Source organism: Nomascus leucogenys, chromosome 6 (genome assembly GCF_006542625.1).
Source record: "Nomascus leucogenys isolate Asia chromosome 6, Asia_NLE_v1, whole genome shotgun sequence".
Classification (NCBI taxonomy): Eukaryota; Metazoa; Chordata; class Mammalia; order Primates; family Hylobatidae; genus Nomascus; species Nomascus leucogenys.
Genome location: NC_044386.1, coordinates 109749048 through 109774550, shown reverse-complemented (window position 1 = coordinate 109774550; position 25503 = coordinate 109749048). Strand labels below are relative to the sequence as shown.

At 46.8% G+C, this 25503-nt stretch overlaps 1 protein-coding gene across 4 annotated transcripts; it reads left to right on the top strand.

Annotated features, from left to right (window-relative positions):
• On the top strand, positions 1 to 24724 carry VPS33B (VPS33B late endosome and lysosome associated). 4 transcript variants are annotated; one of them, XR_004030608.1, is made up of 24 exons: positions 1 to 468; positions 4691 to 4771; positions 5527 to 5588; positions 8024 to 8073; positions 8567 to 8634; positions 12588 to 12633; positions 14449 to 14543; positions 14843 to 14947; positions 15367 to 15463; positions 15687 to 15764; positions 15968 to 16041; positions 16329 to 16415; positions 16604 to 16694; positions 16931 to 17005; positions 17266 to 17330; positions 17454 to 17508; positions 19236 to 19282; positions 20180 to 20312; positions 20893 to 20966; positions 21769 to 21870; positions 22386 to 22461; positions 22568 to 22684; positions 23312 to 23627; positions 24619 to 24724. XR_004030608.1 is itself a non-coding variant. In XM_003268518.2 (23 exons), the coding sequence occupies exons 1-23, from the start codon at positions 373 to 375 to the stop codon at positions 23389 to 23391; spliced, it is 1854 nt and encodes a 617-aa protein (XP_003268566.1). In that variant the 5' UTR covers positions 1 to 372; the 3' UTR covers positions 23392 to 23945. The 4 variants fall into 4 exon arrangements, 2 of the variants coding, with proteins under 2 accessions (XP_003268566.1, XP_030670912.1); XR_004030607.1 differs by having other exon boundaries at positions 24495 to 24724; XM_003268518.2 differs by lacking the exon at positions 24619 to 24724 and having other exon boundaries at positions 23312 to 23945.
• Positions 24725 to 25503: the final 779 nt, after the last annotated feature.

Here is a 25503-nt window from a genome sequence, read left to right as displayed (position 1 = left end):
AGCGAAAGGGACTTCCGGGAGATCCAGGAAGTCGCTTTTCTTTCTGGCAGGAGGCGGGGTTCTCTCCGTACGCTGTGGAGTCTCTGCGGGGTGTAGACCGGAATCCTGCTGACGGGCAGAGTGGATCAGGGAGGGAGGGTCCGGACACGGTGGCTGCAGGTCTGAGACAAGGCTGCTCCAAGGTAGTAGCTCTCTTGCCTGGAAGTGGCCATTCATTCCTGGAGTGCTGCTGAGGAGCGAGGGCCCCTCTGGGGTCTCTGGAAGTCGGTGCCCAGGCCTGAAGGATAGCCCCCTTGCGCTTCCCCTGGGCTGCGGCCGGCCTTGTCAGAGCGAAGGGCGTCCTTCCACCCCGCGGCGCAGGTGACCGCTGCCATGGCTTTTCCCCATCGGCCAGACGCCCCTGAGCTGCCTGACTTCTCCATGCTCAAGAGGCTGGCTCGAGACCAGCTCATCTATCTGCTGGAGCAGGTCAGTGCTCGTCTAGCGCCTTTATCGTATCTACAGTGTGACACTCACTGGATGCACATTTCTTCCTTGCTGTGCCCCTTTGATCTTGTTCTTGGCCCCTGGTATTGTCCTTGGAGCTTCCCCAGCAGGTCCAGAATGAATCCAGGGAGTAGTAAGGGCTGTTTGGAACCTGGCCAGAGAGTTAATGGAAATCACCCCCCAACCCCCCATACAGGCAAGGGAGACACCATTAGTGCCAGGCATCCCTAGGGACGGAAAGATGGTTAAGACATCTTTGCCATTAGGGATCTTATCACTCCAGTAGGAGCTGTATGAAGCACAAATTATCACGCACAGGTGGTAAATGAGTGATAGAGCTAGTGTACCCTAAGAGTTCAGAGTAAGTGATCATTTCTAGCTGGGGTGATGATCTAGGAGCTTCAAGGAGGTGAGTGTGAATAATAAGCATATTTTCTTTGGAGACTAAGCATGCTCCAGGCAGATAGATTGGTAGGAGCAAAGTTGACAAACCAGGGAAAGACAAGGCATGTACAGCGAAGACACCCATCAGCAGTTACACAGTAGCCACTGAAAAGAATTTTTTTTCCATTTGTGGCATGAGACAATACTTGATGATTCTAATAGTGATGTGTGTGGTAGGGTAAATGGGCAACAAGAAGGCCAGTTAGGAGACCGTAGATCAGACAAGAAATAAAGGCCCACACAAAATTGGTAGCAGTGGGAATGAAGGGAAGTGATGGATTTTTAAGTTATGGTGAAAGAAAACTCAAAGACTTACTGATTGGTTATAAATGTTGAAGGAGAAGCAAAAATGAGTGAGATTTTTAACCTGGGTTATTAGGAAAATAATACTGCTACTGTGATTTTAATGGATTACTTGTGTAATCATTTAGTTATTCATTTTATGTCTGTACTCCTCAGTAGATTGGAAGGTGGGCAGGGATCATGTTTGTTTTGTTCAACACTACCCAGTGAGTACCTAGCTTAGAGTCAAGCACACACCATGTGCTTAATAAATATTTGTTGTATGAACATTGAATAGAAATGGGAAAAATAATTAGAAAAAGGAACAGGTTTGTTGGGGGAAGTTGATTTGTTTGGGTTTGGATGGGGGAAGTTAAGATGCCTGTAAGAAATACAGCTTGTAACATCCAGCAGATAGAAATGTAGAACTGCAGCTCCATTATGAGGACTGGAAGGAAGATGGATCAAGATGAGAACTTCAGGGCATCTTGGACCAGATTTTATTTCTATTTTATTTTATTTATTTTTTTGAGACAGAGTCTCACTCTGTTGCCCAGGCTGGAGTGCAGTGGCGTGATCTTGGCTCACTGCAACCTCCACCTCCCGGGTTCAGGCGATTCTTCTGCCTCAGCCTCCCAAGTAGTTGGGATTACAGGCGCACGCTAGCCCACTTGGCTAATTTTTGTATTTTTAGTAGAGACAGGGTTTCACCATGTTGGCCAGGCTGGTCTCAAACTCCTGACCTCAGGTGATCTGCCCGTCCCTGCCTCCCAAAGTGCTGGGATTATAGGCTTGAGCTACCGTGCCCGGCCTATTTCTCTTTAATACTTAGTGCTCGCACAGTGACATGCGCATGAAAGACTTGCAACAAATGTCTGAAGAATTGAAAAGAGGTGCTAGTTACAGCCACTAGTTCAGGTGAGATCAAGTAGAGGAGACCAAAGAGAGAAACTTGAGCCCACTGGGTGATTCAGCATGGCCAAAGTGGATTTCCAGGCAATAACGTCCTCTCCTAACTTCTGACTTAATTTTTGTTAATGTGCACTGCTATTCAGGCTTGAAATATCAGAATCATCTTTGCCTCTCCTTCACCCTGATACTTAACTGAACCAGTTGCTGAGTTCCATGGATACTTCTTTACACATAACTTTTTTATGGTGATTGTAAAATAACACTTGCACATTATAGAAAATGTAAGAAGATCAAAGAAAGTAAAAAGAAAAAAAAATTACTTATAGCCCTACCATAAGTTATAAACACTGTTAACACTGTTAATTTCTTTCAAGTATTAAAAAAAATTAGGCTGGGTGCGGTGGCTCATGCCTGTAATCCCAGCACTTTGGGAGGCCAAGGCAGGCGGATCACCTGAGGTTGGGAGTTCGAGACCAGCCTGACCAACATGGAGAAACCCCATCTCTACTAAAAATACAAAATTAGCTGGGCATAGTGGCCCATGCTTGTAATCCCAGCTACTCAAGAGGCTGAGGCAGAATTGCTTGAACTCAGGAGGTGGAGGTTGCGGTGAGCCGAGATCGCGCCATTGCACTCCAGCCTGGGCAACAAGAGCAAAACTCCATCTCAAAAAAAAAAAAAAAATTATATTACACATTCCATGTATCCCTTAATCTATTTTTGCTCACACCACCACCAGCCTAAATCAGGCCTCATTAACTCCCTAAGTGGACTCCCTGCCTCCTGTTTCTCTGGTCTTCAGATTCCTCTAACATTTCCAGCTGATTGGAATGCTTCAATGCACAAAAGCTTTATTTTTCCCTGTTAATTAGAGGATCAAGGCCACACTCCCCTAAGCTGGCATTTGGAGCCCTTCCTACTCAATTCTAGCCAACTATTTCAGTCTATTTTTCACCATTCACCTACCTCAAGATTTCCTACCCTCTGTTGACCATTTTGGGTTTGGGAAACAAAAAAATAAATAAACATTTAAAAAGGCCAAACGTGGTGGCTCACACCTGTAATCCCAACACTTTGGGAGGCTGAGGCAGGTGGATCACCTGAGGAGGTCCGGGGTTCGAGAACACCCTGGGCAACATGGCGAAATTCCATGTCTACTAAAAATACAAAAATTAGCCAGGTATGGTGGCATGCACCTGTAATCCCAGCTACTCGGGAGGCTGAGGCAGGAGAATTGCTTGACCCTGGGAGGCAGAGGTTGCAGTGAGCTGAGGTTGTGCCACTGCACTCCAGCCTGGGTGACAGAGTAAGACTCTTGTCTTTAAAAAAAAAAAAAAACAGGCCGGGAGCAGTGGCTCATGCCTGTAATCCCAGCACTTTGGGAGGCTGAGGCAGGTGGATCACGAGGTCAGGAGTTCAAGACCAGCCTAGCCAAGATGGTGAAACGCCATCTCTACTAAAAATACAAAAATTAGCTGGGTGTGGTGGCGGGCACCTGTAATCTCAGCTACTCAGGAGGCTGAGGCAGAGAATTGCTTGAATCCGGGAGGCGGAGGTTGCAGTGAGCCGAGATCGCCACTGCACTCTAGCCTGGATGTCAGAGGGAGATTCCATCTCAAAAAACAAACAAAACAAAACAATAAATAAGGTTAAAAAAAAAAAAAGATTTCCTGCCCTCTATCCCGTTGACCTTTTGGGCTGGATCATTCTTTGTGGTGGGGGCTGGCCTGTGCATTGTTGGATGTCTAGCAGCATCCCTGGCCTCTACCCACAAGATGCCAGTAAAACCCCTACCCTGAGTCAGATAACCAAAAATGTGTCTGGACATTGCCAAATGTCCCTCAGAGGGCAAAATCGTCCCCTTACCACACAGCCTATGCTCTCTTTCTGATCTTTGCTGGACTGTCCTCTTCATCCATCCATGTCAACACCCTACTCATTTGTGAAGGCCTGGTTGAGAGGAAACTCCCAGTGACTTTCCCCTCCCTGTCACTAACTGTGACCTCTCTTTCCTCTGAACAGACATTGAGATCTGTGTCAGGAGTGGTGGTGCAGGAATCGTATGACAGGGATTGTGGGGTGGGGGAGTGGAAGGGGGATGGGGTGAGGACTGTCCTGGGTTTGCTAAGTTTTCTGCAGTGAACGTGTGCTATTTTATTTTGTACTTAGGAGAAAAATGCAAGGTGGGGTTCTGTTGTGTTTGGCTTTGTTCAGCAGGAGACCAGGGGTGGTTGGGAGCCAGAGTGGAGGAGGCAGCACAGAAGGGGAGTGAGGTGCAGACCAAGGTCACAGGTGAGCAGAAGGGTTAAGTGACAAGGAGTTAACCTGAGAAAGAAGGTGGGATGTCTTCTTCCCACTGGTACAGAAAACGAGAAGGCAAAATAGGTAAATATACAGAGAAGTGTCAACTGTGGATACAGATAATAAATAAGGTGCCGGGCTAGACGATACTTAGTGCCCTCCCACCTCAGAGACTATGTTTCTGTTAGATGGGTGGCTGGGCTACTTCTCAGCTGAGGAAGCTCGTGTGACCTGTGAGTGACCCAACACATTGTGTCTCCTTCAGCTTCCTGGAAAAAAGGATTTATTCATTGAGGCAGATCTCATGAGCCCTTTGGATCGAATTGCCAATGTCTCCATTCTGAAGGTACTGTCCCTTTCCCCTGGGGGTCATGCCCCTCTTTGAGCAGTTTTTCTTTTGATGAACAATACAAACTACTGAAGAGTGACTACTCTTGTACGGCAAATATAGGGTAGCCTAATTGGGTAGAAAAGGGAGATTGATGCTGTTGTTCGTATTTTTTTGTGTGTGTTTTTTTGTGGGGGGAGACAGAGTCTCTCTCTGTCACCCAGGCTGGAATACAGTGCAATGGCACAATCACAGCTCACTGCAGCCTTGACCTCCTGGACTCAGGCGATCCTCCTGCCTCAGCTTCCCAAGTAGCTGGGACCACAGGCATGTGCCACTACACCTGGTTAATTTTTAAATTTAAATTTATTATTTATTTTTCTGAGTCTGTTTGCTACAGAACATATATATATATATATATATATATATATTTTTTTTTTTTTTTTAAATTTTGTAGAGATGGAGTCTTCTTATGTTACCCAGGCTGATCTCAAACTCCTGGGTTCAAATGATCCTCCTACCTTGGCCTCCCAACATGCTGGGATTACAGGCATGAGCCACCGCACTTGGCCCATACTGTTTTTATATTGTTTTATTTTAGGTTTTCCTATTGACAATTTGAGGAAAGTTCAGCGGGATGGTTGTCAGGGGAGCAGTTTGATTCCTAGAATTAGCATAATTAGGAAGCCCTCAAGAAGTCCCCTATCTTCGTATCATGCTTTGTGCTTTTCAGGCACTCTTATATCCATTGTCTTATTGGATTCTCTCTGTAGCAACACGAAGTAGACAAGCTATACAAGGTGGAGAACAAGCCAGCCCTCAGCTCCAATGAACAGTGAGTGTCTGGGAGAGTCTGTCCCTACTCCAAGCTGGAAGAGGTCCCTAGGGGCACATTTGCCTTTCATCTGTCCTTGGCTGAGATATATGGTTCACCTCCCTGAACTTTACAGTTTCATGGCTAGGTTACTCTTCTGTTGTTTTGTTTTCTTTTGTTTTGTTTTCTGTAGTTTCCTTTCTATGGTTTCTTGTCCTCTTCCCTCTCTAATTTACATCACAGTCTATAACCAGATTCACTAATCTTTCAAAATTATTTTCATCGTGCTCTTCTCAAGAACCTGCAAGGCAGCTGGGTGCGGCGGCTCACGCCTGTAATCCCAGCACTTTGGGAGGCCGAGGCGGGCGGATCTTCTGAGGTCAGGAGATACAGACCAGCCTGGCCAACATGGTGAAACCCCATCTCTACTAAAAATACAAAAATTAGCTGGGTGTGGTGGCGTGTGCCTGTAATTCTAGCTACTCAGGAGGCTGAGCCAGGCAAATCGCTTGAACCCGGGAGGCGATGAGTTGCAGTGAGCCAAGATCGCGCCACTGCACTCCAGCCTGGGCAACAGAGCAAGACTCCATCTCAAAAAAAAAAAAAAAAAAAAAGAATCTGCAAGGCCTCTTATTACTTGCTGAAGATTGTCCACATTATTTGTCATAGACTTCAAGGCTGTCTGCAGCATGGCCTCCCACATTACCTTTCCAGCCTTGTCTCTCGTGTGTCCCCTTCAAGCCTCTGTTGACATGTGCTTCCACCTGCCTCTCAGCTCTGTGCCTTCACCCTTTTCATCACTCCATTCACTCTGCCTGAAATTCTCTCCTGTCCTCACTGCTCCTATAAAGAGTGTCCATCCTTCAGAGCCCAGCCACCTCCTCCATGAAGCTCTCTGTTGCCCTTCCAGTCTGGGGTGATTTTCTCCTCTGGATTTCCATGGCATTTTGTATTTGTCCTGTTCGCTCGGCATGGAGTCATGTACAGCTGTTGTTTTGATTTTAAAGTATTTCTGAAACTTAATTAATGTACATGCTTTCTTAGAAGAAAAAATTCTCCTGGATACATGGAGAATATATCCATGTACCCCAGTTTGAAAAACGTTATTTTCTATTACTTTCTTATATTTAAAATTTTTTAATTAAATTTATTTATTTTCAGAGACAGGGTGTCACTCTGTTGCACAGGCCGGAGTGCAGTGGTGCAATCATAGCTCACTGCAGCCTTGAGCTCCTGGGCTCAAGGGATCCTCCTACCTCAGTCTCCTGAGTAACTGGGATTACAAGTGTGCAGCACTGCATCTGCCTATAGTTTTATTTTATTTTATTTTTTTGAGTAGGAGTCTAACTCTGTCACCCAGGTTGGAGTGCAGTGGCGAGATCTCAGCTCACTGCAACCTCTGCCTCCCAGGTTCAAGCAATTCTCCTTCCTCAGCCTCCCAAGTAGCTGTGATTACAGGCGCCTGCCACCATGCCCAGCTAATTTTTGTATTTTTAGTAGAGATGGGGTTTCTCTATGTTGGCCAGGCTGGTCTTGAACTCTTGACCTCAGGTGATCCACCCTCCTTGGCCTCCCAAAATGCTAGGATTATAGGCATGCACCACCTCGCCAGGCCTTATAGTTCTTTCATTTTACTATTATTATTATTTTTTTTTTTTTTTTTTTGAGACGGAGTTTAGCTCTTGTCTTCCAGGCTGGAGAGCAATGGTGCGATCTGGGCTCACTGCAACCTCCACCTCCCGGGTTCAAGCGATTCTTCTGCCTCAGCCCCCTGAGTAGCTGGGATTACAGGCATGCGCCACCATGCCCAGCCAATTTTGGTATTTTTAGCAGAGATGGGGTTTCACCATCTTGGCTGGGCTGGTCTCAAACTCCTGACCTCAGGTAATCCACCCGCCTCTGCCTCCCAAAGTGCTGGGATTACAGGTGTGAGCCACTGCTCCCAGCCTACTATTATTATTTTTAATAGAGATGAGGTCTCACTGTGTTGCCAAGGCTAGTTTCGAACTCCTGAGCTCAAGCAATCTTCCCACCCTGGCCTCCCAGAGTGTTAAGATTACAGGTGTGAGCCACCACGCCTAGCCTTTATTTTTAACTGACAAATAATAATTGTATATTTTTATGGGGTATTTGTGTATTGTTTTTCAGCACTGATTGTTAATATACTCCATATAGGCATCTTTTTTTACCCACTGGATTGTAAATTATTTGAGAACAGGAACTTTTGGGTCCACCATAGGCCCAGTAATGTACCCAGCTCATCACGTTTTACCCATTATGTTGAGAGGTATCTTCTGTGGTTGGTATATGGTGGACCAAGAGAATGGCATAGCTTTGGCTAGGATGAGACCTGTAGGGCAAATGGCAAAAGAGTTGGTATTGTTTCAGTTTCTTCTAAGTTGCTATCCAACTTGATAATTTTTCTTCACTGTTTTTTTTTTCTCTCTCTCTCATAGATTGTGCTTCTTGGTCAGACCCCGCATCAAGAATATGCGATACATTGCCAGTGAGTGTGCCATGGTACTATGCGTAACTGTGGGAAAGGGCGGGTAAAATCTAAGGGCTTTGGCCATAAGGACCCTCTAATAAGAAAATAATTGTTTGAGTTGGCTGTAGCACTTGTGGAGCTTCCCTGCTTCTTTTTTTTTTTTTTTTTTTTTTGAGACAGAGTTTCACTCTTGTTGCCCAGTCTGGAGTGCAATGGTGCGATCTCGGCTCACTGCAACCTCCGCCTTCTGGGTTCAAGCGATTCTCCTGCCTTAGCCTCCCAAGTAGCTGGGGTTACAGGTGCCCATCACCAGACCGGACTAATTTTTTGTATTTTTAGTAGAGACTGAGTTTCACCATGTTGGCCAGGCTGGTCGCAAACTCCTGATCCACCCGCCTCGGCCTCCCAAGTGCTGGGATTACAGGCATGAACCAGTGTGCCCGGCAGCTTCCCTGTTTCTAGTGTAACAGATGGCCCATGACTTGCTGGGCTGCATTCCTTCTCTCTGTAGGTCTTGTCAATGCTGACAAATTGGCTGGCCGAACTCGCAAATACAAAGTGATCTTCAGCCCTCAAAAGGTGAGTTTGGATCCTGGAGGAAGTGGGATAAGGTAGAACAGGACTGAGGACCGGGCAGGGGTAAGGGGCCAACAGCACTACCTCCCTGTCTCAGTTCATTTTCTGTTGCTGTAACAGAATACTTGAGACTAGGTAATTTATAATGAACAGAAATTTATTTAGCTCATGGTCTGAGGAGGTAGTGAAATCCAAGAGTGTGGGGCTGGCATCCGGCGAGGGTCATCCCATGGCAGAAGGGTGGAAGGTGGAAGCCAGCACATGAGACCAACAGGCACCCAGGGGCTGGACTTGCCTTATAGCAACCCACTCCTGCCAGAAGGACATTAATCCATTTATGAGGACTCCTCCCTCATGACCTAATCACCTGTTATTAGGCTGCACCTCCCAACACTGTTGCACTGGGGATTCAGTTTCCAACAGATGAACTTTTGGGAGACACATTCAAACCGTAGCACTCCCTCAAAGCAAATTATGTGTGATTGAACCAAATACCTGTCACTAACGTATCCTCAATTCATTAACATATCCTCAGTTGTTTAGCAGAGGGTCTGTCATCATACTGTCCCAAATAAAGTATTGTAGAATTGTGCAAAGAGGCCTCTACGTAGATTTTTTTTTTAATGAAAAGCTTCACACTTGCGAGGTAGAACCTGCTCTGTATCCCTAACACAAACTCTAGTATAGTAATGGTGCACAATATTACAGCTTTCCAATGACTTTCTCCCTGTATCCCTTTAATAATAAATACAATAAATCATCACCCTCCCTCCTCCCATCCCCTATGCTTATAAGGATGTGGCTGGGCTGCCCCTGGGTTACTAGAACCATGCCACCATATATTGGAAAAGCCTTTTCTTGCCCAGGAAAGGAACCTTAGAGACTGTTTTACTCCACCCCAACTTTGAGCAGCTGAGGGAACTGAAGCCCATGCTCACACAGTGAGTTAGCATAGCCAGACTAGAGCGCTTCCATCTTTAACTCAATAATTGCAGTACGTATTTGGAGGTCCGTCATAGTCTGTCCATTTCTTGATTCCATTGAGCTCCCCTCTCACCTCCACATCAGCCACATGCATCCTCAATCCCAGTGATTGGGAGGAATGATGTTCCAGGCCTTTACCTTGCCAACCATAGGCCTATAAAGCTACAGCAAGTAGTACATGCATACTTAGAGAAGGTAGAAGCTAGACTAGGAAGAACAGAGATTTATTCCTTTTCAATCTTTCTAAGAAAATTCTAGAGAAAATAGAGGCAGTAACTAAGGACTGAAGCCTCTGAAACCAGGCTGTCTGGATAAAATCCACCCTTGAGGCCTTATTACCAGTGTGGTCTTGGGTTAGATACTGAGCTGCTCTGTGTCTCGGTTTTCTCATCTGGAAGATAGAGTTGATAATAGTACTTTTCTCTTAATTTAAGTGAGATGACTTTGAGTCTCTGTTGAAATAAGAAATCAAGTGGGACCCTAGGCTTATATTGTTTTATCCTTCTCTAAAAGGAGTAAGAGGAAAGAGCCAGTGACCTTCCTTTGAATGTCACCTGAAGATTGATAGCACAATCTTACAAATATTTATCTTAGGATAATATGCTTAGGAATACAAACATGTGAAGTATTATTACCAGAGCAAGAAATTATTGAGTAGGACAACTACTCAGAATTATAGGTACTTTTGAATGTTATTAAAGGAGTCGTGGCAATAATTTCTAATTCTTGGACTCTTACAAAACCTTTTTTTTTTTTTTTTTTTCAAATTACGCTTCCAAGGACAGCTTTGGTGTTTTGTTTTGTTTTGTTTTGTTTTGTTTTGTTTTGTTTTGTTTTTGGAGACAGTGTATTGCTCTGTCACCCAGACTGGAATGCAGTGCTGCAATCTCGGCTCACTGCAACCTCCACCTCCCAGGTTCAAGCAATTCTCCTGCCTCAGCCTCCCTAGTAGCTGGAACTACAGATGTGCACCACCATGCCTGGCTAATTTTTTGTATTTTTAATAGAGGTGAGGTTTTGCCATATTGCCCAAGCTGGTCTCGAACTCCTGAGCTCAGGCAGTCCGCCCACATCTGCCTCCCAGAGTGCTAGGATTACAGGCATGAGCCACTGCGCCTGGCCAAGGACAGATTTGTATTAACAGGGAATAATCCTACAAGTTAAAATAATCCTACAAGCCTCTATATTACACAGAAAAACAAAATTGGTATTTTTATGAGTGTTCTCCACTTAGCACCTTATCTAATCGAATTCTTTGACCTAATTTTATATTAGGAGGCATCTCTCTCTCTCTTCTTTGAGACTCCTTTGTTAATTATGAAGATTGGCAGTTTTCAGACCTGGCTCTGGAATTCCATTACTTAGCATTAAAAGTTAAAAGCAGGCCTGAAGATTTCAGTTTTCCTGGCAGAAATGAGTGAGGGAGGAATAGGATTCTTCTGTGTAATAGTAAAATAAGGAGCACGTAGCATTGATCTACATCTCACAGAGCTAGTATGAAGATGAAGACAAGTGATTCTTGTAGAACACTAAGAACAATGCCTAATCCATTTTAAGGGCTTACAACATTAGCTGTTAATAATGTCATCTCATTATCAGATGTGAGTGCCCTCAGCATTCTTTCTCATTATTTTCAAATATTCACCCTTTCCCCACTTATCTCAAAGGAGTAAGAGATCGTGGCCTTTTCCCTTCTAAGATGAGCTGTTCCATGCCAGTTCTTGGCCCCATTCTGCTTTCCTTCTCCATTATCTTGCTTTACCAGGTAGACTTTGTCTTCTGCCTTCACCCTTCTAAACAATGTCCCCCATTTCACCTCTTCTCCCTATCAGGGCTCCCCCTTCTTTCATGGCCAGGTTTCTGTGAAGAATGTTCTACTGTCACTGCTTCTGCTTCCTCATCTCCACCTTCATTGTTTCATCTAGTCTCCCTCAGGTCTCTGTTGTCAAATCCACTGGTGTCTATTTAATGTTAATCCTACTTAACTTCCCTGGCATTTGACACTGTTGCCCACCCTTCCTTGCAACTCTCACCTTTCCTGCCTTGACTGTTGCTGTTTTCTCCCGCCCCTGCCTCTCTGAGTATTCTTTCTCAGTCTTCTCTGCCAGGTCCTGTACTGTGGCCCCCTTTCATCTTGTGTTCCCTAGAGTCCTGTCCTTAGCTCTCCTCTGCATGTTCTTTTCTCTTGGACAGACCATCTACTTTATTTATTTATTTGAGACAGGGCCTCACTCTGTTGCCCAGGCTGGAGTGCAGTGGCACAATCTCGGCTCACTGCAGCCTTGACCTCCTGGGCTCAAGTGATCCTCCCACCTCAGCCTCCTGAGTAGCTGGGACTACAGGCACACACCACAATGCCCAGCTAATTTTTGCATTGTTTTGTAGAGATGGGGTGTCACTATGTTGCCCAGACTGGTCTAGAACTTCTGGGCTCAAGCAATTCGCCTGCCTCGGCCTTCCAAAGTTCTGGGATTATAGGAGTGAGCCACTGCACCCAGCCACATCATCCACTTTAAATACAGTGTATATGCTACTTAATCCCAAGTCCTTGTCTGTGTCTGCCGAGGTCCCGTGGGCATGTCCTAAACAGAACTCACTCTCCCTTGTACAGATCTTTTCCTCCCATCTGCTCCTCCACAATTTCCAGAGCACCTCATGCTGTTGCTCTCATCTCTGTCTGTACAACTTACCTTTTGAAGACAGCTGAACTCCTTCTCCTTTGTAAAGCTCTTCCCTTCTCTCAGGGAGATAAGAAGCAATTTACTCAAACATAAATTAAATGGATGAGAAAGAACTGAAGTGCTAGGCTGAATGATTCTAATGGTCCTTTCTAGATCTTAAGAATCTGGGTTCTCTTGTCTTTCACTGGGTTCAGTAATTATTGTCCTCATCAGTGACCATAGAGGAACTCCAGAGAAATGGAGAGAACAGAGAAGAAGGTGGTTACTAATCAATTTCCTTTTCTCTTTCAGTTTTATGCGTGTGAGATGGTGCTTGAGGAAGAGGGAATCTATGGAGGTGAGAGGAGATGAATGTGAGTGGAAAGGGAGAGAGAACATACAGAAGAAAAAACCGTTGTTGTTCTCCACCCCCCAGCTCCTTCTTTTCCTGGTCTTATTCCTGTTAGTGTAGCAGGAGGAGAGGTTCCTGAGAATGGGAATGGGAATAGGACCACGAATTAGAACACTACTGGGGGCTGGGCGTGGTGGCTCACACCTGTAATCCCAGCACTTTGGGAGGCCGAGGGGCTGGATCACCTGAGGTCAGGAGTCTGAGTCCAGCCTGGGCAACATGGTGAAACCCCATCTCTACTAAAAATACAATAATTAGCTGGGTGTGATGGCGCACGCCTGCATTCCCAGCTACTCGGGAGGCTGAGGCAGGAGAATTGCTTGAACCCGGGAGGCAAAGGTGGCAGTGAGCCGAGATCACACCATTGCACTCCAGCCTGGGCAACAAGAGTGAGACTCAGAGAAAGAAAGAAAGAGGAGAGAGAGAAGAGAGAGAGAGAAAGAAAATAAAAGAAGAAAAGAAAGAGAGAGAGAGAGGGAGGGAGGGAAAAGAAAGGATAAGAAAAGAACTCTACTGGGGTAGTGTGAAAGGAACAGCAGGGCTTAGAGTTGGAAATGACCAGCCACCCTTCTTACCTTCCAAGGCTCCCACAGGAAAAACTGGGCCTCCCCTCTGTGTATTCCTCATGCTATTCTCCACACAACCCAAACCTGATCACAGCCCTCCCTGCTGGAAATAGCAGCGGCCCAATATAAAGCCCAGAATCCCCAACATGCCTCCTATCCCTTGCACAGTCTGGCCCCTCCTGTCCCGTTAGCCTCATCGTGTGCTGCTTCTTTCTCCTGACTCGCCACCCTCCAGCCAGAGGCACTTCACCCATGCTTTTCCAGGTACCCAGAATGTTCTCCACCCCACAGCTTTTTGCCTTCCCAAGTCTTACCCAAATTCTCAGCTTAATTTTCTCTTCTTGAGGGAAGTCTTTCCTACACCCCCAGTTGTGGTTACATCCCTTTAACATATGTGCTCACAGCTTGCTGTTTGACCTCTTTGGAGCACAACCGTGAGTTAATAGTTTGTGTCATAATTTGTCTGGTGTTTCTCCCTCACTAGACTGTAAGCTCCAGAAGGTTGGGAGCACGTCCATTCTGCTCACTGCTGTATCTCTGGTGTTCATACAGTCTTACATGTAGGCAGCTTTCAGTAAATATTTGCTGAATAATGAATGAGTGAGCCAGGCGTGGTGGCTCACACCTATAATCCCAGCACTTTGGGAGGCCAAGGCGGGCGGATCACCAGAGGTCAGAAGTTTGAGACAAACCTGGCCAACATGGCAAAACCCCGTCTCTGCCAAAAATACAAAAATTAGCTGGGCATGGTGGCGTGCACCTGTAATCCCAGCTACTTGGGAGGCTGAGGCAGATGAATTGCTTGAACCCAGGAGGCGGAGGTTGCAGTGAGCCAAGATCGCACCATTGCACTCTAGCCTGGATGACGAGAGCTAAACTCCGTCTCTAAATAAATAAATAAATAACGAATGAATGAATGAATGAATGAATGGTTTTCTCGGCACTTTTGGTCAGCCCTCTAGTAAAAACCCACCACTTAACACATTGTATTACAGGCTGCTGTGGACACGTCTCCTTTTCTTATCAGACTGTGAGCTCCTTAAGGGCAGGGACTGTGTCTTATTCCTCTTTGAGCCTCCATTGCTTAATGCAGTACTGGCGTGTGGCAGGCACTCAAATATTTGTGGCGGACCTTCCCTCTTAACGTGGAGCTGAGTACCTTCTGCAGGGAGGCTGATGCTCTCTGTCCCCACAGATGTGAGCTGTGATGAATGGGCCTTCTCTTTGCTGCCTCTTGATGTGGATCTGCTGAGCATGGAACTACCAGAATTTTTCAGGGATTACTTTCTGGTAAATGCAGAGGCCCTTGTGTTTCAGCATCAGGGGATGGGGACAAATGTGGGATGCAGAGGGCTAGAAATACCAATATAACCTTTGTCCAACGCAAGTAATTTATCACAGGTGATAGTGATGTAGTGATTGAGTGCTACAGATTGGTCTTTGTAGGACTTCCTGTGGAGCCAATGAAAATGAACTTTTCAAGCATCCCCCAGACCCTGCCACCCTGCTCCAGGGCTTCTAGGGCTAGCCACTTTCCAGGTGTCCTGTTGGGTTGGTTCATATCTTTGTGGCTTGTGTGGTCCCTGCAGGAAGGAGATCAGCGTTGGATCAACACTGTAGCTCAGGCCTTACACCTTCTCAGCACTCTCTATGGACCCTTTCCAAACTGCTATGGAATTGGCAGATGTGCCAAGGTAAGAGCACTAGCAGTACTGTTGTCCCGGCAGACCGTTTCCCCTGTTCTGTACCCACCTGTGGTTATCCAAGGGCATCTGTGATATGAGGTGTATTCTTTACTTTGCTTTCATTGTTCTGGAATAGATCCTCAGAGAGGAGAACTTGTGTGGCTAACAGAGAAGCAAAAGCCAGGATCTCCTGGGTAGCATTCCTAAATCTCTTTTTATTTTGGGGACAGAGTAACACATCTTCTCATCAGTCTGAAGAGTGTTGGGGAAGGATAGACACAGAGGGAGTAGATAGGGCCATATTGTGAATAATTAGCTCCTGTCTCGGGGACAAGAGGAAGTATCACGTGGAAAGGGTTGGCCTCTGTAGGTATGGGGCTGCAGTAGGGACCTGGACACAAGACTGAGAATGTCTTTGGCCCTGGCAGATGGCATATGAATTGTGGAGGAACCTGGAGGAGGAGGAGGATGGCGAAACCAAGGGCCGAAGGCCAGAGATTGGACATATCTTTCTCTTGGACAGAGGTAAATTATGCCCAGCGCTCCTGTCATCTTTCAGCCCTAGAAGACATGGGAATACGGAAAGCGTGGTGGCAAAGTTAAAATCCTAAAGTTAGGGCTGTGAATCCCAGCTTTGAGGAGCGTGAGCCCTTGGCCCTATGGAGGAAAGTATCAAAGCTGCCCTTGGGCATGCCGTGTCGAAGGCTGGGTCAGGGAGAACCTTCATGGTCAGGGATCTCTGTTTCAGATGTGGACTTTGTGACAGCACTTTGCTCCCAAGTGGTTTACGAGGGCCTAGTAGATGACACCTTCCGCATCAAGTGTGGTAAGTGCTATGGGCCTCTGCAGCTTGGCAAGATGGACGGGTCATCAGCCTTGGCACCTTCCACATGGGGCAGGGCTTGTGGGAGAGACCCAGACCCTGAATGAACTGCTGACTTCCAAATAGTTTGAGGACCTTTATGGCAGTTCAGGGAATGGTAGAAGTCCTCATTGGAGATCCTAATAGCTGTCCCTCTGCTCTCAAAGGGAGTGTCGACTTTGGCCCAGAAGTCACATCCTCTGACAAGAGCCTGAAGGTGCTACTCAATGCCGAGGACAAGGTGAGGGTGTGGGTGCTAGCAATGGGCCCACCTAGGGCCACTGCTCATACCAGGCTGTGGGCCCCAGCTCTGAGAGGCGAGGCTGAGTCTATGGGAGAGAGGGTTTGCCCACCAGTTCAGAGCATATCCTAGAACACAGAGTAGGCATTTGATATGGACTTAGGGATCCCAGCTCAGCTTTCTTTGTATTTCTGCCAGAACACCTGAGCACCCTTCCTGTACTGTCATTCTACTGCTAAGTTATGGTTCTGACAGAGTAAGTTGTTCTTGTCTTACTCTCCTCACAGGTGTTTAATGAGATTCGGAACGAGCACTTCTCCAATGTCTTTGGCTTCTTGAGCCAGAAGGCCCGGAACTTGCAGGCCCAGTATGATGTGAGGCTCCAAGCCCTGGTCCTCCGTTTTGTTCCCTCAGTGGCTTCCCAAGGCTGCTGCCCTTGGGCCCCCCTTCTAATACTATGACAGGTTCCCTGTCCTTTCTCATGGATGGATGGCAACTGAGGGAGGGTGGTGGTTTCTCATGTCTGAGGTTGGGGGGTTCACCTTTGGGAATTTTCCCACAGCGCCGGAGAGGCATGGACATTAAGCAGATGAAGAATTTCGTGTCCCAGGAGCTCAAGGGCCTGAAGCAGGAGCACCGCCTGCTGAGTCTCCGTAGGTTTCAGCTTGAGGAGCATGAGGGGAAGTGACTGTGTCCCTCTGGGGAAAGCACCAGGGGACCATCACCCCCGAGGAGGAGATCCCTGTTCATCGGACGCGTATGGTCTTATTTGGTGTCAAGTGGGAAGAAGTGCTTTTGGATTTTGCCTTAGGAGGTTTTCATTCTTCTGGACAATAAAGGGACATCTTTCTAGACAGGAATATGTCAGCTCCCTTTGTCCAACCTGCAGATATTGGGGCCTGTGAATCCATCATGAAGAAGAAAACCAAGCAGGATTTCCAGGAGCTCATCAAGACTGAGCATGGTAACTGCCGCAGCCTTGCTGTGCTACTGCCCACGCTTCTACTTCCCCAGCTCCCAGCCCCGTCCCACCCTTAAAAGATGTTCTCTGGCTCTTCCCAGCTGACGCTGGCTATGTGGAAGGCTGGTTCCTGCTAGAAGTCCTGGGGGTCCCTTAACCCACCCCAAGGATGGAGAAAGAGACGGGAAGACAGACACCTGTTAGCATAGATGGCAACAGCTGAGCTGGCCCCCAGTAACAGGCTCCCCTCTGATTACTCACAGCACTGCTAGAGGGGTTCAACATCCGGGAGAGCACCAGCTACATTGAGGAACACATAGATCGGCAGGTGCGCAGGTGGAGGGCTGGGGGTGCCGGGAATGGCGTTTAGAGGTGGGGTCGGCCTTAGGCAGAAGGAAAAGAACACCTGTTGTGAAGCTTCAGTTCTCCTCGAGTCTTTCTTCCTATGCAGGTGTCGCCTATAGAAAGCCTGCGCCTCATGTGCCTTTTGTCCATCACTGAGAATGGTGAGCCCAAAAGACTGAAGATGAGAATGTCAGATTGAGAAACTATGCTTTAGGGACAGAAGAAGTGATTTTGAAGGGCTAAGGCAAATGTCTTCGCAAACAGAATGTTTCCCTGTAATTTAATGGATTCTTTTTTGTTTGGGGTGAATTATCACCAGGACACAGGGTAATTTATTGTTTTAGCCCTAAGTGGGACCACATCCAGGCCACCCTAGAGCCCTGTCATATCTTAGGACTGCAGGGGTGTAGAGCTGAGTGGCATTTCTCTCATCAGTCCATCTGTCCTTATTTTCAATAAGATGAAGATACATTCCAGGAAAAAGGGACAGCAAGTTCATTTCATGAACATTTATTTATTTTTTTGAGACAGAGTCTCGCTCCGTCACCCAGGCTGGAGTATAGTGGTGTGATCTCGGCTCACCACAGCCCCCACCTCCTGGGTTCAAGTGATTCTCCTGCCTCAGCCTCCTGAGTAGCTGGGACTACAGGTGTGCATCACCACGCCCAGCTAGTTTTCATGAACATTTCTAAAATTCCAGATTGTGCAACCCTCATGGCAACTTGTTTTTACTGTTGAAGTCTTCCAGTTCATGAATATTCTTGAAGGTTGCCTTCTTTTTCTTCCTTTTTTTTTTAAGACAGAGTCTTGCTCTGTTGCCTAGGCTGGAGTGCAATGGCACGATCTCGGCTCACTGCAACCTCCACCTCCCAGGTTTAAGCGATATCTCACCTCAGCCTCTTGAGTAGCTGCGACTACAGATGCACGCTATCATACCCAGCTAATTTTCGTATTTTTAATAGAGACGGGGTTTTGTTATGTTGGCCAGGCTGGTCTGGAACTCCCGACCTCAGGTGATCCACCTGCCTCGGCTTCCCTAAGTTCTGGGATTACAGAAGTGAGCTACTGTGCCCGGCTGAAGGTTGCTTTCTACCCAGAGAAGTATTTTGCTTATTCTAAATCTCATTTACTATAGTTAGAATCCCAGTTATTGTTACCTCTATGGAGAAAAACATATAAGACTGTGCTTTTGGAACTCATTTGAACACTTTTTCTATTTCTCAATAGTTATGAAGCAGTTCCTAGTAGAACTGCCCCTTAGCCAGAAAGAAATGCATGAGGCTGCCAGGTGTGGTGGCTCACGCCTGTAATCCCAGCATTTTGGGAGGCCAAGGCAGGTGGATCTCAAGATCAGGAGTTGGAGACCAGTTTGACCAACATGGTGAAACCCTGTCTGTACTAAAAATACAAAAATTAGCCAGGTGTGGTGGCGCATGCCTGTAATCCCAGCTACAAAGGAGGCTGAGGCAGGAGAATGGCTTGAACCCGGAAGGCGGAGGTTGCAGTAAGCCAAGATCGTGCCACTGCACTCCAGCCTGGGTGACAGAGCAAGACTCCATCTCTAAATAAATAAATAAATAAATGCCTGAGTCATCAATTCTTCTCCCTCCTGCTGCATCCTCCCCACATCCCACTACGATCACCGTTAGTTCCAGTGTCCCCTCCTCAGCACCCTTATGTTTCACAGCTCTTCTTGGGAGCTCCCAGACTGAGGCTTTATCTTTCAATAAGCAAGCTTAAATTTAGAACCAACTGTATACTCTGCAGGGTTAACATTTACTGAATCCTTCCTCCTGAAGAAGGCATTTGTTGCTGGTTGATCTGTACATTTTAGGGTGCCTCTGCCAGCCTCTTTCTCATGCACCTGTCTTATTTTCTTCACTCTTAGGTTTGATCCCCAAGGATTACCGATCTCTGAAAACACAGTATCTGCAGGTAAGGCCTGGAGAATATATTCTTGAGGGAACTTGATGGAGGGCAGTTACTGGGCATTTTTGAAAGAGGCAAGAGAAGTGGCCCCTTTCCTGCCTCCATTACCTTCCTGTTTCCATTCAGGCCTCCCTCTTAGAGCTACTAGGGAGAGTCAGCTTTCAGCACGCCTCTCTGCCCTCTACCCTTGTTTCACCCCACACACTGACGGCACATGGCCAGTGCTGAGAATTTAAACATTTCAGTGCTGGCCCCAGTGGTGAGTTCTTAATCCTGGGAGTCTCCCTCATTTTAGCACCATGTGAGGCATTGATTCAGCTTTCCTTCCTGGTACTTCTCAAGTCTTACTTCATCCAGGAAGCCTTTCCCATACATCCATGGGTCTCTAAAGTCTCATGCTGCTTTTTATTCTTGTTTGGTGTTTAATTATTTCTTTTCTTTTTTTTTTTTTATTTCGAGACGATGTCTCGCTCTGTTGCCCAAGCTGGAGTGCAGTGGCGCGATCTCGGCTCACTGCAACCTCTGCCTCCCAGGTTCAAGCACTTATCTGCCTGAGCCTCCTGAGGAGCTGAGACTACAAGCACGAGCCACCATGCCCAGCTAATTTTTGTATTCTTAGTAGAGACGGGGTTTCACCATGTTGGCCAGGCTGGTCTCCAACTCCTGACCTCAAGTGATCCGCCTGCCTTGGCCTCCCAAACCCAAAGTGCTGGGATTACAGGCAGGAGCCACCGCTCCCAGCCCTGTTTGGTTATTTCTGATGTGAAAATTTATCTCAACAAAGTGTGAGCTCCTTCACACTGCAGCAGAGGCTTCATAGTCCTTCTGCTCAACTCTGTAGTACCTGACAGTGCTAGATGCTCTTTGGACACTCAGTAAATAGTCTAATTGCATCTTCTTCAGAGCTATGGCCCTGAGCACCTGCTAACCTTCTCCAATCTGCGAAGAGCTGGGCTCCTAACAGAGCAGGCCCCCGGGGACACCCTCACAGCCATGGAGAGTAAAGTGAGCAAGCTGGTGACCGACAAGGCTGCAGGTAAGCAGGGAGCACAAGTGACCCCTGCTCCAGCTGTTGTCCTGACTTCTCTCAACAGGCAGCACGCTGGGAGGGACAGAATGAATTGGAGAAGGTGGACTGATTCCTTCCTATTAATGTCATTACTATTATTACTACTACTTCTGCTAGTAAGAGCAGTTTCCACATAGTGAACACTTACCATGTACTGAACCCTTTAGTTTCTCATTTAATCTCACAAAGACTCTATGAGGTAAATTTTCTCATCCTCATTTTATGATGAAACTGAGGCTTAGAGAATTAAGTGATTTGTCCAAGGTCCCTTAGTAAGTTAGGTCAGTTTAACTCCAAAGCACATACCAATAAACTCGGGTTACCCTGTGGATTGCATTTAGTAGAGAGCTGGTACCCTGTAGGCGGGGGAAGACTGGGTGGGGAGAAGGGTGGGGAGTATCTTGATTAGTTCCAGGGAATTGTAGTTGAACAGCTTCCGAGAGTTTTTGGATGTGATTGGTGCTGTTGTGTTCTGAATGGTGTTATCTGTGGCAGTGTCATGAATCCACAGACCTTAGGTGAAACCTGACACAGATTTCTTCCCCAGGAAAGATTACTGATGCCTTCAGTTCTCTGGCCAAGAGGAGCAATTTTCGTGCCATCAGCAAAAAGCTGAATTTGGTATGTGGAACACGGGTGGTTAGGGAAGACGGTGGGTTCATTCCATTGTGGAGTCCTTTTTTTTTTTTTTTTTTTTTTTTTTTTTGAGATGGAGTCTTGCTCTGCTGCCCAGGCTGGAGTGCAGTGGCACAATCTCAGCTCACTGCAACCTCTGCCTCCCAGGTTCAAGTGATTCTCCTGCCTCAGCCTCCCAAGGGATTACAGGCATGTGCCGCCACGCCCAGCTAGTTTTTGTATGTTTAGTAGAGACAAGGTTTCCCCATGTTGGCCAGGCTTGTCTTGAACTTCTGACCTCAGGTGATCCGCCCACCTCGGCCTCCCAAAGCGCTGGGATTATAGGCATGAGCCACTGCGCCCAGCCCATTGTGGAGTACTTTGAATCCACAAAAACCTTTTTGTCATTTCATGTGTATAAAGATTCTTTGTCTGGTAGTCTTACAGCATGGTAGATTCATTCACTTAATCAACATGTAACAAGCACCTGCCAATGCCAGAGAATATTCTAAGTGCTGCTTCAGTGACAACCATATCCTATGTCACTTAAGGGCAGGGAAAGGAGAACCCATCCCTCCAGCCCCTTCACATTATTCAATAATGACGCATGGGAACTCATTCCAGAGAACTGGCAGTTACTCAACAGAAACTGCCATCTTCCGTTATGGATTCTCTTTTCAGGGCTATTGCTGGTTCTCCCTTTAGTTGAAATAAGAATTGTTCTTTGGGCTATGCCACTTTATCTGACCCTTTAAAGGGTTAGGGAGCTGAGCTGTCACTTGCCTAATGAAGTCCCTTTGTCTTATAGATCCCACGTGTGGACGGCGAGTATGATCTGAAAGTGCCCCGAGACATGGCTTACGTCTTCAGTGGTGCTTATGTGCCCCTGAGCTGCCGAATCATTGAGCAGGTGAGAGCATGTTACTCTTGCTCCCATTGATATTTCACTCTCTCTGCTTTCTCTTGGTCCCTGGCCTGTCTCAACTTTTTTTTTTTTTCTTTGAGAGATGGAGTCTTGCTCTGTCACCCAGGCTGGAGTGCAGTGGCGCGATCTTGGCTCACTGCAACCTCCGCCTCCCGGATTCAAGTGATTCTCCTGCCTCAGCTTCCCAAGTAGCTGGGACTACAGGCATGTGCCACTGCACCCAGCTAATTTTTGTATTTTTAGTAGAGATGGGGTTTCATATAGACGGGGCCAACTATATGTTGGCCAGGCTGGTCTCGAACTCCTGACCTCAGGTGATCCCCCTGCCTCAAACTCCTGAAGTGTTGGAATTACAGGCGTGAGCCACCACACCTGGCCCTGTCTCAACTTTTTGCTACTTGAGTAATGAGCAAGAAATGTGACAGTCTGGATGCTGTGCCCTTCCTTTCCTACGTCTGATACTGTCGGTAGCCTTAAACACAGTGCTTATACCTTCCCAGGTGCTAGAGCGGCGAAGCTGGCAGGGCCTTGATGAGGTGGTACGGCTGCTCAACTGCAGCGACTTTGCATTCACAGGTATGTGGCATTAACAGTGGGGTAGGCTGGCAGTGAGAGGTGGGCTGGATGCACCACTCAGGACTAGCATGTCAGGGAAGAGCTGAATCTGGTCTGATCCTCACAGATATGACTAAGGAAGACAAGGCTTCCAGTGAGTCCCTGCGCCTCATCTTGGTGGTGTTCTTGGGTGGCTGTACATTCTCTGAGATCTCAGCCCTCCGGTTCCTGGGCAGAGAGAAAGGTAAGAGAGAGCAGAAAGGTGAGAATTGGCCTGCATTGTATCTGGGTAACAAAGTGTCAGCTGGGCGCGGTGGTTCATACCTGTAATCTCAGCATTTTGGGAGGCGGAGGCGGGCAGATCACCTGAGGTCAGGAGTTCGAGACTAGCCTGACCAACATGGTGAAACCCCATCTCTACGAAAAATACAAAAATTAGCCAGGCATGGTGGCGGGTGCCTATAATGCTAACTACTCGGGAGGCTGAGGCAGGAGAATTGCTTGAACCCCGGGGGGGTGGAGGTTGCAGTGAGCTGAGATTGCGCCATTGCACTCCAGCCTGGGCAACAATAGCAAAACTCCATCTCAAGAAAAAAAACAAAAAAAAGACACGCAAAGTGTCCTGCACAGGAATATTTTTCTCCTGGCCTCGGAGTACAACTTGCCATAGCCTTACTGTGGGCTGCCACAGCAGGGAGCCCAGTTATACCAGTGGTAGAAAGCAGTGATGCCCAAGAGCATGGCGCTCACGTCTCTGTCTATAAACGGGTGCTGTGATCCCATGGGGACTGTGGAACTGGAGGGGCTCTATGGTTACCGTTGGGGCCTAAGATCTGTGCTGTCTCTTCTGCTGCTGCATTTGACTCCTTAGGTTACAGGTTCATTTTCCTGACGACAGCAGTCACAAACAGCGCTCGCCTTATGGAGGCCATGAGTGAGGTGAAAGCCTGATGTTTTTCCCGGCCAGTGTTGACACCTTCCCTGAACACATTCCTCAGTGAGATGCAGGCATCTGGCACCCAGCTGCTATAACCAGTGTCCACCAACTACCTGCTAAGAGCCGGAAGCATGGAACATGTTGAGATTTAGAGAACATCTGAGAAAAGAGTTCACTTCCTGCTCCCAGGATATTTCTCTTTTCTGTTTATGAAGTCCAACCCATGCTGCTAAGATACGTGCAGGAAGAGGTATCCTTTGCTAAATTATATTTGAATATCATTGTAAATAAAGCCTCTGCTCTCAGATGTAATACATTTGTCATCTGGACACGCATTTCCATCTTTATTAGTGAAAGCCCATTGGAGCTTTCTACAGGGGCTTCCTATGCTTCTTGGCCTGGACTTTGTGGTGGCTCCAGGCCTGGTCTGGTTCTTCCCTGTAAAAATCACTCAACCACTCTGTACCTCAGTTTCCTCAACCATAAAATGAGGGGGATGGCTGAGGTGACCAGCAAGCACGTTTCCAGTTCTAAAATGTTGTGATTCGTTACATTTTTGAGAAAATGACTTTGTTGTTTTAACTTGAGGCACTTCAATTTTAAGCATTTTGTTTCTTATTGCAGAATGAAAGATTGTGTGCCATTAGAGCCATTTCAGGCATCAGCAAACAGTGCTCCTATAAATGTGCCAGCACCCTCCTCATTGCTGATGCTAGTAGCCTTTCTCTCTCTCTCTTTACCTTTTAAAAATGATGAAATATAGGCCAGGTGCTGTGGCTCATGCCTGTAATCACTGCACTTTTGGAAGCCAAGGCAAGAGGAACATTTGAACCCCGGAGTTTGAGACCAGCCTGGATAACATGGCAAGACCCCATCTCTATGAAAAATAAAAAAATTAGCCGAGGGTGGTGGCACACACCTGTATTCCTAGCTACTGGGGAGGCTGAGGTGGGAGGATCCTTTGAGCCCAGGAGGTCGAGGCTGCAGTAAGCTGTGACCCTGTCTCAAAAAAAAAAAAAAAAGGAATTACAACCACCTACATTAGTGGCCTCTTTTCAGGCCTCTTCCAACCTGATCTCACTGATGACTATGCTTTCCTTGAAATTGTCTTATTCAGCTTCCATAATACCCTTTCTTTGTCCTCCCATAGTCTCTTAGGTTGTTCTTTGATTACTCCTCTCTGCTCATCCCATTTGCTGACACCTCCCCTCTTTCTGTCCTTTGTTGTCATCCACTTCCAGATCTCAAGCTTTCATCTCACTCCTTAGTGCCACACAAGTATTTCCTACCTGGTCATTCCACAGGCACTTCAAACTCAGCATGTACAAAATAAACTCATGAGTGGAAGCTCCTGTCCCTACTTGAATCCTTCAATCTGCTCTTCTTCCTGTATTCCCAAACTTTGTTCAAATGAGCAAAAAATTGTATTCTTGACCTCAGATTTTTTCTTTCTATGCCCCACCTTCAGCTGGTTCCCTTGTGCTATTGGTTCTTATTTCTAAATGTCTCTAGTTCATCTTCTCACCATCCCTATGACAGAGGTCTTTATTGTCTCTTGCCTGGGTTTTTGCAAGAGTGTCCGTCCCAGCTGCTCATTCTTCCATCTGTTCCCCATTCCACAGTGCTGCCACTTACTAAAAGGAGAAAGAAAATCAAAACCTGAGTTACTGGATCATCAAAAGTATTCTTCCTATAGAATAATGATCATTCTGGGCCCAGCACGGTGGCTCACACCTATAATCCTAGCACTTTGGGAGGCCGAGGCAGGTAGATCACCTGAGGTCAAGAGTTCAAGACCAGCCCGGCCAACATGGCAAAACCCCGTCTCTATTAAAAATACAAAAAAAAAGTATCCAGGCATGGTGGTGCGTGCCTGTAGTGGCAGCTACTCGGGAAGCTGAGGCACAAGAATTGCTTGAACCCAGGTAGCGGAGGTTGCAGTGAGCTGAGATTGGGCCACTGCACTTCAGCCTGGGTGACAGAGGGAGACTCCTTCTCAATTAAAAAAAAAAAAGAACATTGAAAGCACCAATGAAGTTTTTCTGAAAATAAGAAAAATATGGTTCTGAAGGTGAAGCAAACAAGCATCCTTTACCTTTAGGGAAAAGGCATATGAAGAGGATTCA